The sequence below is a fragment of the Macadamia integrifolia genome, chromosome 11 (genome assembly GCF_013358625.1).
Source record: "Macadamia integrifolia cultivar HAES 741 chromosome 11, SCU_Mint_v3, whole genome shotgun sequence".
In the NCBI taxonomy this organism is placed as follows: Eukaryota; Viridiplantae; Streptophyta; class Magnoliopsida; order Proteales; family Proteaceae; genus Macadamia; species Macadamia integrifolia.
The window spans coordinates 27,652,320-27,665,084 of record NC_056567.1 but is presented as its reverse complement, the minus strand read 5'-3'; the positions used below and the strand labels follow the sequence as shown (position 1 = coordinate 27,665,084).

The following is a 12,765-nucleotide window of genomic DNA, read 5'->3' as shown; positions in this document are numbered from 1 at the left end:
TCGTGGTTTTATGAAGATGATGAACGTCCATAGATTCAGGTTTCTAAGCAAGCTGAGCTCACAATTTCAAAATTATGAGTTCATTTTCCACTTTTAAAGCCTTGAGTTTTTTTTTTTCGATGTCTTTCATTTTCAAAATTTGATGTTATATAATCTCATTGAGGTTCGAGGAAGTTTTAGTAGTTAATGTGTTGTTATTATCTTGAATATAGTAACTACAAGTACAAAAAAACTGCTATATTGATTGATAAGAGACAAATTTGGTCTCTGTGCCTTTAATTAATGCAGAGAAATATCTCTTCAATTATTCAAACCAAGAAAGAAGTGTTGAAAGTGGACCCTCTAAGTTATTCATGTTGGGTTTTGTGGGCTACAATAATGCGTGTTACCCATTGGACCCATAGTCATTATTTGAGGGGTAAGCTACTCCATTTATTGTGAAGGGGAGACAATTATTTATAGTCCTTGTAGTCACAACTTGCTCACGAAGCAGTGGGAGAAATTATTGTGGAAGGAAATTTTCTTGTGCTAGAAAATTGGTACAACACAAACAAAATCACAAGAAAGAAGGAAGAGAAGAATATAAAGAAAAAGAATATCATGAAGAAGAAGAAGAAGATGATAACGAAGAAGCAAAAGAAGACGAAAAAGAAGTAGGAGAAGAAGAAGAGAGAAGTATCATTCACCATTTTCTTCAAGAATATGATTGTCCCTACAATTAGATTTGCGTGCTATGAGATGACTGTTATTATTATGATTTTCCCTATCAAGGTATGAGATCTAGATAACCAAATCAGGGTAGGGAAGAACAAATTAAAATAGAAAGTTGGCCAAAGAGATAATGGGGATTTTAGAGATGATAGGGGAACCTTCAGAGTGGCCACGTTCCAAGGAATGCGTGGTATAAAAGCACCGGCTGGGCCGCCATCAGAGCGGCGGATGGGGAAGAGGAAGAGCCAAAGACGAGCAGTCGTCGTAAAGTATTTAGAACTCTTTGTTTCGCATGTACATTGCACTCTCTACACTCTCAAAAATCTAGGCCGTTCATTTCGAAAACACCACATGTCAAGTGTTGGTGTCGAGCTACACAAGTTGTAGTGCACCACCGCTTTACGGACGATCCCAATTCACTACCCCAAAGTGTAATTTTACACCAAAAAGAGGGGAGGGTAACGTGGACGTTAATTGAGGAGAGAGGAGTAGGTTGAATTTGAGAAGCGGTCTACACATTGATATCATAAGCCCTCTTTTCTTTGAGAAAAAAAAAAGAGAGAAAAAGATCACATGCATACTTCCCACATAAGGTAGAGAAAAGACTACTTACTCCATGGTCAAATGCTTGTGTGTCTTTCCTGAGTGGTCCCTATGTTGGTGCAGTGGCCATGCGACCATCTCACTTTTGAATAAGGGACCGACTGGTTATAACCAAACCAAATTGTAGTAAATTGATCCGGTTTTAGTTTTATAGGTCATAATTCTGATTCGATTCAGTTCAGAACCAGAAAATCAATGGTTAATCAGCACCTAATATTAAAGACTTAAGGTGTTTTGAATTTCCATGAGTCTCTACGAAAAAGGAGAGAAAAAAAAGCAAAGTACTAACAAAGAAGGGAGCTTCACTTTCACATAATCATAGTTCTTGATTTCCTAATTTCTAGGATCATAGTTAATTAGTTATCATGTGTGTAGTTTTTTACATAGAAAATATATTGTTCTTAGCAAAATAAAAGTATATTGTCTTGTAGGGGTGCAACAGGGCCGGGTTGGGCTGGGCTTCTTAAAACCCTAGCCCAATCTTGAGTCCCTTTAACTAAGCCCAAATCCACCCTGACCTTGACTTAGGGCCTCAAAACTTCAACCCAAGCCCAACCCTTCAGGGTTCAGCCCAACCCTTACTCGCTCTGCTTGGCTCTGATTTTTCAAGGTCGGATCGTGGTGATCCTGATTGACCATGACCTTGACCCTGGTTTGCCATCAAGGGCTGGGATGACCTTGATTGACCCTAACCCTGACCCTGACCCTGACCCTAATTTGTTATCAAGGGTTGGGTATACCTTAAGTTTTTTTTTGGTAAAAAAAAAAGAGAGATCGGTGAAAAGATATATTAGGGGTTTTGAGGTGTCAATGACTCAATGTCAAACAATATTTAAAATTATGTTAATATCAGGATCACAACCATAGTCAACATTAGGGACAAAAACTAGGACTATGTCAGGTCAAAACTAGGGCCAATAGTCAGGGTAAAAAAATCAGGGTTGGGGGGGCCAAAACATCAACCTTTACCCGCCCTGACCCTGACTCAGGGTCAGAAATTTCAGGGTCGGACGGCCCTCATGGCCAAAATTTTTGGGTCGATACTTGTTTAGGATTAGGGTGGGCCAAGGGCAGTCAAGACCAAACTTACACCCCCATTGTCTTGACTCTTTAGGAAATTTAATATATGTAGGATTCACACTAGTTCTTGGATGCAGACAATTTTCTAAACGACAATATTAATTGCATATAAATCGGTTGTGAACTGAAATAACAAAAATCGATAAAATCGAAACCAAATGAAAACGATTCCGATTTCCACTTATTCCTACCCAATGCGATTTTGATTTCCCCTTATCAAAATATAAATCGAATCGAACAACCAAAACCACACTGTTTGACACCCTCCTACAAAAAAAAAAAAAAAAGAAAAAAAAAGCGAGTTCTTCTTATTACACATGATAATGACACTTATATTTTTTAAAGATATTAGATGTCAGATCCATTACCATTTACATCTCTCTCTCTCTCTCTCTAGGCTTATCCAATATCCATCCAATCACTGAACGCCGCCATGTATATATATATATATATAGATAGAGAAAACAACCCCTTGATTAATTGAAGATAATTATTACTTAAAAGCAGGAAAGACTTATTTAGGTGGTTTCAATAATATCGCGTGGTGAAGGCGCTTCTCCACCTGATAAAAAAAAAAAAAAAAAATCAATGTAAAGCAAAGGGTCCACTCCCTCCCCCATTCCCCAATGGAAGAGAGAATTGCAGTTATCCACCACATCTTCTCCTTCGTCGCCATTGTGGACCTTGTCTTCTCCCCTGTTTCTACGTTTGCTGAGAATGTTGAATCACGACACTTTTCGTTCTCCTTCTCTCTCCTTGGTCCTCTTCAGAATTTGGAGTGAGGGTCACATTTACTTGATCACCTGATCCGATTGTATCGATGGAGCTGGTCCCTTATTCCGACCCAAACTCTAACCCAACCGATGCCTCCAATCTTCCCTGGCAAGACATGTTCCGATCTGCTTCTGTACGTAAACCCAACCCTACCCCTCCTTCTCAGTCCCCCAACATTTCATCAACTACCACCACCACCACCACCACAACCAATGATTCCGATCAGAAATACTTCTCCGGTGACCCTCAGGTCCGACTCGCTCTCTACATCGCCATGGCTCACGCTGGCATCGCTTTCTCTGCCTTCTTGCTCTACGGCGTCTGCAAGTTGCTCGAAGAATATCTTCGCCCAATTCAATGGGCCGTCCTCTGTTCCATTCCTCTCAGAGGTATTCAGGATATCCTCGTCGCCTTTTGGTCTGAACCCTTGAAATTAGGCTTCACGGAGACTGTTCTCGCCGTCCCCGTGGCCATTTTTAGGGGTTTCGCTGGTACCCTTGTCGACATTCGCAACGCTTGTTTCCGGGTTGTTCTCCGCCGACGTGGAGAAGAAACGGAGGTTCCAGCGAAGACCAGGAATCGGTTCTCCAAGCTTGTCCGATGGCTCGTCTCTTTTGGAGTCTTCCTGATCGCTTATGAGCAGATTGGTGGTTTTGGGTCTCTTGGCCTCCTCGTGTCAGGTTTCATGTTCACTTCTGGTACTGTCGATTCAACCATGTTCGCCGTCTCTTCTCTGAGGACCAGTAGCTTTCGCCGGACCCGAATTAGCGCTTTCCTAACTCGTGGGATTCTCAAGAGGTTGCAAACTATCGTGGCTGTTGGGTTGATTGTCGGCATGATCGTTGGCTTTCTTTCAGGTTCTATCTTTTTCTCTTATAAGATTGGAGTTGAGGGTAAGGATGCTGTAATATCTCTGAAATCGCATGTAGAGGAGAGCAATTATGCAGAGAGGATTGGCATTAAGAAATGGATGGATGAGAATGATGTCCCTGGAATGATGGATAGATACACCGCCAAGATGTATGAAGCTGTGTCTGAACAGATAGATAGTATGGCCTTGCAGTATAACTTGACAGAGTTTGTTGGTGGGTTTAAGCATTTCGTTATAACCCAAAATTTTGGTTCCTCAGAGCCTTCCACGGCTTTGATTAATCCTTCCCCTATTACCGAGAAACTTGTGAATCTGAAAAAGCGGATTACAAATAGAGAATGGGGACTGATTTATACAGAGCTCGATGAACTTTTCAGGGAATTTCTCATTACTAGGGAGGATTTGGTTGAGAAGGCTAAAGCTTTTGCTTTTCAAGGGATCGATGTGTTCAAACGTGTCTTTGCCAGTAGTACATCTCTTTTAGGTGGAAGTGCAAGCATCATGTTCTCCATTGGTAATTCCATTTTATCTGGTGCAGCAGGTCTTCTCAACTTTGTCTCTCACTCCATGGTTTTCTTTTGGGTATTGTATTATCTCATCACATCGGAGTCCGGCGGGGTAACAGAACAAGTAATGTGTATGCTGCCAATTTCAAAGTCTACTAGAATTAGATGCGTGGAAGTCCTCAACAATGCTGTTTCAGGTGTTCTTTTAGCTACTGCAGAAATTGCTCTCTTTCAGGGTTGCCTCACATGGCTCTTATTTAGATTCCACTCCATACATTTCTTGTACATGTCAACTGTTCTTGCGTTCATTAGTCCTCTGCTGCCAATCTTGCCTCCTTGGGTTTCAACGATTCCTGCAGCTGCGCAGTTGGTGATGGAAGGTGGATACATATTGGCCGTCACAGTGTCCCTGATTCACCTTGCTCTCATGGATTATGGAGCAACCGAAATTCAAGAAGATATCCCTGGTTACAGTGCATATCTAACTGGCCTTAGCATTATTGGTGGAATGGCCTTATGTCCATCTGCACTGGAGGTAATAATCTTCTTCCTAATTCTTCAATTTCTCAGTTCACTATGGTTTAACTTGCTTAATGTGCTGTTCCAATATCCTGATTTTCACAACTGATCGAACTTTGTTCAAATTTCTAATCAACAGTTAGTAGGTTAATTCCTTTCGAGGATTGCTTGGACATGGAAATGCATGTGCCGTCTACTTTTGGTTAAAAGACTGAAAAATTGGAGTACAAGCACCAATAATAGGAGATAGGACTAATTTTCCTTTGCTTGTGGAGAAGAGAAATCTCTTCCCCATTGGTGATGTGATCATGTGATTATGCTCTTAGGTCATTGCAACACTCTCACCACCCCACACCACCCCAATTGGCGAAGTCAATGTTACTCCTCAATGCAATCTGATGGTATGGATGGAAGTGGATGTGGAGATTCTGATGCAGATGCACGGTGGATTTAGGAAAAAAAAAATCATTTTGATTTGATTTTCTATTGCTTTAGAAATAATTTCTTTTTAAATTAGCTAGCTTCTAATTTTAGAATAATTTCCATTTTCAAGTTGTTTCCATTAATTGTTTGATTTTTCCTTTATATTAGTCATGTAATAGAGAAGAACTCAGTTTTAGATTTTGAAGAATAGAAATTTGATGGAGACTTTTTTGGTTTTGAAACCATGGCTGCCGATTCCCCCTTCTTCTTTCTCTGAAATTTTCCCATCTCTTCCCTTCCATTCTTTTACTTCCCCTTTATTTCTTCTCTTTCTTTTTAAATTTCTGGTTTTTCTTCCCTTACCCTGTTCTAGGCGACATTACCATATCTGGCAGGAGGCGTCACTGCAGCTTTGTCTCCAATCGATTGACTCTAGGATTTGGGTCAAAGGTAGCCTATACCTAGGCGACTTACCCCTTGGAGTTTTTGATCTTACGTATCTTCTATGGTGAGAAATCAGAACAACAAACAGACTGAACCCTAGCTTCCGCCAAATTCAGTTGTAGGTTTCACTACAGGTCTGATTAGGAGCTTTTGAGGCTTGTCGAACTTGGGTCTACACTCCTCTTGCTGCTGCGATCCATTCCCGGAAACCTGAGGTCGAGATTTTCTGTCTAAATCCTTCTTGTTCTAACCGCCAACCCTCCATTCTTAGCACTGGTTCAGTTTATTATGGAGAGGAAGAAGATCAGTTTTTAAAATTACTGGCTGGACTTTATTTTAGGTTATACTCCCTTTGTTTAAAAATTCAGAATAAGCCCTTATATTAAAGTTTTTAGTTCTAAAACTACCCAGCTGCCAAATAATTATTTCTAAGGCCCTGCTTGTTCCTAAATTTACAAGATTGCCCCCCAACCATTAAATTTGAGATTTTTAGTCATTCTTGTGGGCCCTAAGCGATCCGATTCCGACTTTTGGAACCCGGATCCGCATCAAGTGGTATCAAAGCTAGGTTTTCCTGTAATTTTCTGACCATGACAGGTCACATCACCAATGCTGAGTTGCACAAATTGTATCGTAAGTTAGCCGAGAACCAACAGAATACTGATGCTAGGCTTGAGGGGACTGAATCCAAGTTTGACAAGTTTATGGAAGAGATGATTGCCTTTATGAAGAGGTCCGACAAGCGAGCTGAAGAAGGATCCTCTACATTACCTCCTCAACTCAACACTTTACGGATCGAATATACACCTTAGAGGCAGCAACTTGATCCAGTTGTTCCCCAGGATGTTATCCAGCAATTTTCTGACAGAGATTATGGCATCAAAGTTGAGGTTCCTGAGTTCAGTGGTGAAAAGGGACCTGAGGAATTTCTTGACTGGCTTACCAAAGTGGAGAGAATTTTTGCGTATAAGTCTCTTCCAGATGTGAAGAAGTGTGAATTCATCATCACCAAGTTTATTGGGTATGCATGTTCATGGTGGGATGATGTATTACATGCAAGGTTTGTCAGAAGACTTGGACCCATTACCAATTGGGAGGTCATGAAGCAAATCCTGACTGAAAAATTTGTTCCTCTTAATTATGAAAAGGTAATGTTCCATAAATTACTTAACTTGCAACAAAGGAACAAAGATGTGGATTCCTACACCCTCAAATTCCACAAACTGTCTTCAAGGTGTCGACTTCATGAAACAGACCAGCAACGAGTGATGCGATATATCAGTGGGTTAAGTACTGAGATTCGACTTGAGTTGGCTAACACTGATTTCAGGTCTGTTGATGTGGCAGCGGCTCATGCCAAGACAACTGAAGAGAAGTCCATTTATTGGAAGGGTATGCTCAAGACTTCTTCAGTTTATAGACCTCCATCACGTATGGAGGAAAAGAAGCCTGAAGCTTGCAGAGTTGAAGAAAAAATGTCAGAGTTCAACAAGGATAGTCTTGGGGTGAAGAATATCATATGCCATAGTTGTGGCGAGAAGGGTCACTATTCCAACAAGTGTCCCAACAGGACTCGTTCTGCGAACGTAGCAGAGAAGCAGCCGACAGAGAAGAGTGAAGATGAATCTCATTTATATCCTTATCCCCTCAAGGACGATGAATCGATGATATTATTGATGATGAAGATGAGGATGTAGAAGCTCATTCAGCTAGCCTTTCATCTTTTTTGAATAGACTAGTTGATAAGGCTCGTCTCTTCAGACAGAAGGGTACTCTCCTGCATGGCTCCGACTTTATTGATGTTCATGTAGTTGTTGATACTGGGGTAGAAGCAAATTTTATATCTGCTGAATTTGTTCGAGCACACAATCTTCCACAGAAGTAGCTTTTCAAGAAGATTCACGTGTGAGGTTTTGGATCCACAGCTTGAGAAGAGGCCACTGCAGTTCTTCGAGTACACTTACAGTTTGGGCCGTTACAGTACCATGTCACCTGCTTGGTTACCCCATTGGCGCACTGCGACATTCTTCTAGGGTGACCTTGGCAGCAACATGCAGGCATTCTTTATGATGGTGCACGGAACACCATCAAGGTGAAGCAAAGAGGTCGTATGTACTTAATGAGGTCACACGCATTATCAGACATGCCATGTCGTCGACTGACTCCTGCGCTAGTGACACGTCAGCCTACCCTCCCTCCTCTTGGTGTTATGTTTCCATCTTTTGCTTCGAGATACGTGCCACCTCATCAACGAGCAACTTACAAGGGTATCTTGGGAGCACGACCTAACTAGACGGAGTCGAGTTCTTTTAAGACCGGGAGAGCTGATGCAGATGCACGATGGATTTAGGAAAAAAAAAATCTTTTTGATTTGATTTTCTATTGTTTTAGAAATAATTTCTTTTTAAATTAGCTAGCTTCTAATTTTAGAATAGTTTCCATTTTCAAGTTGTTTCCATTAATTGTTTGATTTTTCCTTTATATTAGTCATGTAATAGAGAAGAACTCAGTTTTAGATTTTGAAGAATAGAAATTTGATTGAGAGTTTTTTGGTTTTGAAACCATGGCTGCCGATTCTCCCTTCTTCTTTCTCTGAAATTTTCCCATCTCTTCCCTTCCATTCTTTTACTTCCCCTTTATTTCTTCTCTTTCTTTTTAAATTTCTGGTTTTTCTTCCCTTACCCTGTTCTGGGCGACATTACCATATCTGAAAGGAGGCGTCACTGCAGCTTTGTCTCCAATCGATTGACTCTAGGATTTGGGTCAAAGGTAGCCTATACCTAGGCGACTTACCCCTTGGAGTTTCTGATCTTACGTATCTTCTATGGTGAGAAATCAGAACAACAAACAGACTGAACCCTAGCTTCCGCCAGATTCAGTTGCAGGTTTCACTACAGGTCTGATTAGGAGCTTTTGAGGCTTGTCGAACTTGGGTCTACACTCCTCTTGCTGCTGCGATCCATTCCCGGAAACCTGAGGTCGAGATTTTCTGTCTAAATCCTTCTTGTTCTAACCGCCAGCCCTCCTCTCTTAGCACTGGTTCAGTTTATTGTGGAGAGGAAGAAGATCAGTTTTTAAAATTACTGGCTGGACTTTATTTCAGGTTATACTCCCTTTGTTTAAAAATTCAGAATAAGCCCTTATATTAAAGTTTTTAGTTCTAGAACTACCCAGCTGCCAAATAATTATTTCTAAGGCCCTGCTTGTTCCTAAATTTACAAGATTGCCCCCCAACCATTAAATTTGAGATTTTTAGTCATTCTTGTGGGCCCTAAGCGATCCGATTCCGACTTTTGGAACCCGGATCCGCATCAGATTCCCTCTTCTCCATGGAAACAGAGAAAATTGGTCATAGCAGATAATTGAAGTTAAAACTTTAGAGTACTTCATTAGCAGGTTCTTGTATATGTTGGCAGAAAAGCCTTAAAGGCCCATGTTTTCTGGACAATGAAAACACTCGCCTGCTTTCCTGCTTCTAATATAATTATGCTTTACATGGAAGGCTACCCATTTGAAGAATCAGATAAAGGAACTAAACCATTTTGTTTGCTTACAGCTGATCTATTTTACAATATTATGATAAAGTAGCCTTGAAATTGCTGTTTATTGTGCACCGGGTCTAAACCACCATTTGCTGTCATGGAACACATAGAAGTACTCTTTTCAAATGGGGGCTTGCATTGTATTGTCTGTTCAATTAATTGCACCTGTGTTCTTTGCCAGTGGTAGTAATTTAGCATAGGGAGCTTTCTAAATTAATGTGCGAACCACAAAGCGGCTTTTATCATACATTGTTATCTTCTGTCTCAAATCTTATATGGTTTATCAGGTATTTAACCACCATCCTAATAATCATGAAAGAGTAGCATTGTAGTCCAGTGGTTAGGAATTAGGATCATCGATTTAATCATGGTATCAGGATTGTTATCGGTCCCAATCGAAACCAATATGGATCAAGTGATATGGACTGTGTTGGTCGGTTTTGATGTCATTTTTTTTTTCAAAAATGACACTTTTTTTTACCATTTTCCTCATCAGTAGGGGCCAATACACCAGTATCGTATTGGTATTGGGTACCAGCGATATCAATACAGCTGATAAGATACTGATACATTGAAGCGTGGTCAGGATGAATAAAATGACTGCTAGATTAGTTGGTGGGTGTTTGCACACCTCCCCACACACCCCTCAACCCCCCCCCCCAAAAAAAAAAAAAACAAACAAACAAACAAAAAAACAAAAAAAGGTCGTGGGTGAGATTAGGTTTACTTTTCAAAGCCACAGGCTTTATATTTCATTGCAAGTGTGTTCTTTTGCTGGTGGTAATATAGTGTAGGGAACTCTCTTAATTATGCATCAGTGGTAGGAAAAACCTTTTCAATCGATTCTTCTTCCTCATACAGTTGACCAGTTACCAAAGCACCATTCGCACATGAAACCACAAGTGAAACCAATCATAGAAGTTAGTCTTCCCAAGAGGGCCTGCAACTTGCTTTTTTGGTTTAATTACAGTTGTGTTCCTTGCAAAGGTAGTTTAAGAAACTTTCTTGATTATGCACCAACCATAAGCACTGCTTTGTTTAACAGAGGAGAAAGTAATTTTCTTCCTCATTCAGATTACCTATTCCATTGATGTTCTGTGGAATCAGATATTGAAATTTATTTGTAACTAACTTGTTTTATTTGATTCAAATGGTGTTATTGATGTTGGTGGTCTCCTATACTGTTCCACAGGGTGCCATATTGGGTCCACTAATAACAACAGTTCTGATTGCTCTAAAGGATTTATATGTAGAATTTTTCCTGGCTGAATCCAAAGAAAATGCAGAGTAGCCATTCCTTAATAGATCTGTGCTGTTGATCTCAGTTCCAATGCTTGTAGCCTCCTCACAAAGAGCAACTTCTTGATGTGGGGTTCTATACAGGAACTGATCTCATTGCCTTTTTCTGTACACCTAGACATGTATAGACATGTATTTATTCATTTTTTTATAATTACATATCCTATTCAGTCAGAATTTTTTTCTTTTGTTAAATTTCTGTAACTTTTGTTTTTTCTATACTGCTATAAGCGAATTGTACATTTCCTTGTATTCATTGTTTAAATATATAAGCATCTTTTTGAACTTGACCAGTTTGAGATGGTCATATTGTAAATACTGTGATGTTTTCAAGAAGTTCAATCGTCCCATTCCTTGACAAATAGTTATTAAGAGCATGGCAGCTGGAATCAGTTTTGGAACAAGGTCTCCAATCTCCATGGCTACAAGCAAGAAAGTCTGGTTACTTCTCTTTTTGATAGTTGTTCTGAAGGATGTAAAATAGTTCTAAGATTCATATTTGAACTTTGATGCCCTCTTTTCACTCCCTTATCTTATATTGCAATTGTCTTGGGTAAGATGGGTAAAAGAAAAAATAAATGTAAAAATACTTAGGGAAATAAAATTCAGCCCGCCTGTGTTCCCCACGCTCAAGCACAAGGGGAAGTGGGGGCAGTCTGTGTGAAAAGGTGCCCTTGCCCATGCCTCCACTTCCCCATGTATCGGGCATGGGGAACGTGGACGGGTAGAGTTCTTTCTTCCAAATATATAATAAAAATATATGTTCACCATGAGATCCATGACACCTCGTGGAAATTTTTTTTCCCTATTTAATAATAAAGTTTTATCTCACAAGAAAATAGAAAGAATGCACATAAAGTATTATGAAGCCCGGTTCTTCTATGCCTGTGGTAGGAACCTTTCTTATATATCTACTTTAAAGTCAGTAACTACACATGACAGGTCATATGAAGTCCAAGTTTTTTGCCAGACCTTGTCCCTCCTACGCACATATCAGTTTTTCCATATGACAAAACATAAACTTTAAAAATTCAGGGTCATGAGAGAATGCACGACATTTGCCATAGGTATGTGTGGACATATATGGAATATTTGATAGAACAAGACTTCAAAATTTGACATGTGGCTAATTTAGACCATGATCTTTGTTTCCATTAGTCAAAATAGCCACATCTATCTACATGACAGGACGGATAGGAAAGGTTCCTACAATGTGTGTTGAAACATTTTTCTTAGGTTTTATTGTACTTGTTTTGTAATTCCAAAATCTATAAAATAATATATTAAAAGTAAAAAAAAAAAGTTTATTTTACTTTAAGGCATTTTTTGTCAAACAAACAAAGAATACAAACTTTAAAACTGGCATTTAAGCATTGGACTCATTTTCTTAGTGCAGCCAAAAAATGTTTATTAAGTAATTTGGTCATGAAATGAAATACAAAATATAGGCTTCAAGGGATAAATTCCAAATCAATAGGTGTTATTTGCTCCTCTTAATTTCTTGTTGCAGTTAATATTTTTTTGCAAAGGGGAGAGTAATACTTTGAAATTTTGTTTGAAATAATCAATAATGTTTTTTCCTAAAGAAAAAATAATAATAATATTTTTCTTAATGAATGATACAATAATTTCAACCATTAGAGAGAGAAGACATGGTCTAGATTGACATGTGTCAAACTCAACTAGATAACCCAATTTTAAGTATATATTTAGTCTTGGTCTTCTACCTTTAGTTTATATTTTGGCCTATTTGATCCTTAATCATCATCGGGGGGTTGACAAATTAAGGTGTCTATAGATAGACTTTCTTTTTTTTTTTTTTTGGTAATATCTATAGATGGACTTGTACATAGGGTCTTATTTGGCTAGTCCCATCAGTCTAGCCAAGTTGGACAAGGACCAATTGGTTAGGCAATCGGTCTTCAATCCTCAAAGGATCAAACCAAGACCACCAGCTTATTAAAGGGTTGGTTAGTCTTAATCTTGATCAGTT

General features: G+C 39.3%; 1 protein-coding gene across 1 annotated transcript; it reads left to right on the top strand.

Annotated features, from left to right (window-relative positions):
- The first annotated feature begins 2,977 nt into the window (after positions 1–2,977).
- Positions 2,978–11,088, top strand: LOC122094132. Its single transcript, XM_042664824.1, has 2 exons — positions 2,978–5,080; positions 10,666–11,088. The coding sequence occupies exons 1-2, from the start codon at positions 3,215–3,217 to the stop codon at positions 10,762–10,764; spliced, it is 1,965 nt and encodes a 654-aa protein (XP_042520758.1). The 5' UTR covers positions 2,978–3,214; the 3' UTR covers positions 10,765–11,088.
- The last annotated feature ends 1,677 nt before the right edge of the window (positions 11,089–12,765 follow it).

Coding starts and splice junctions, on each gene's coding strand:
- LOC122094132 (XM_042664824.1), top strand. CDS start 3,215: ATGGAGCTGGTCCCTTATTCCGACCCAAACTCTAACCCAACCGATGCC. Junction 5,081..10,665: donor TATGTCCATCTGCACTGGAG/GTAATAATCTTC, acceptor ACTGTTCCACAG/GGTGCCATATTGGGTCCACT.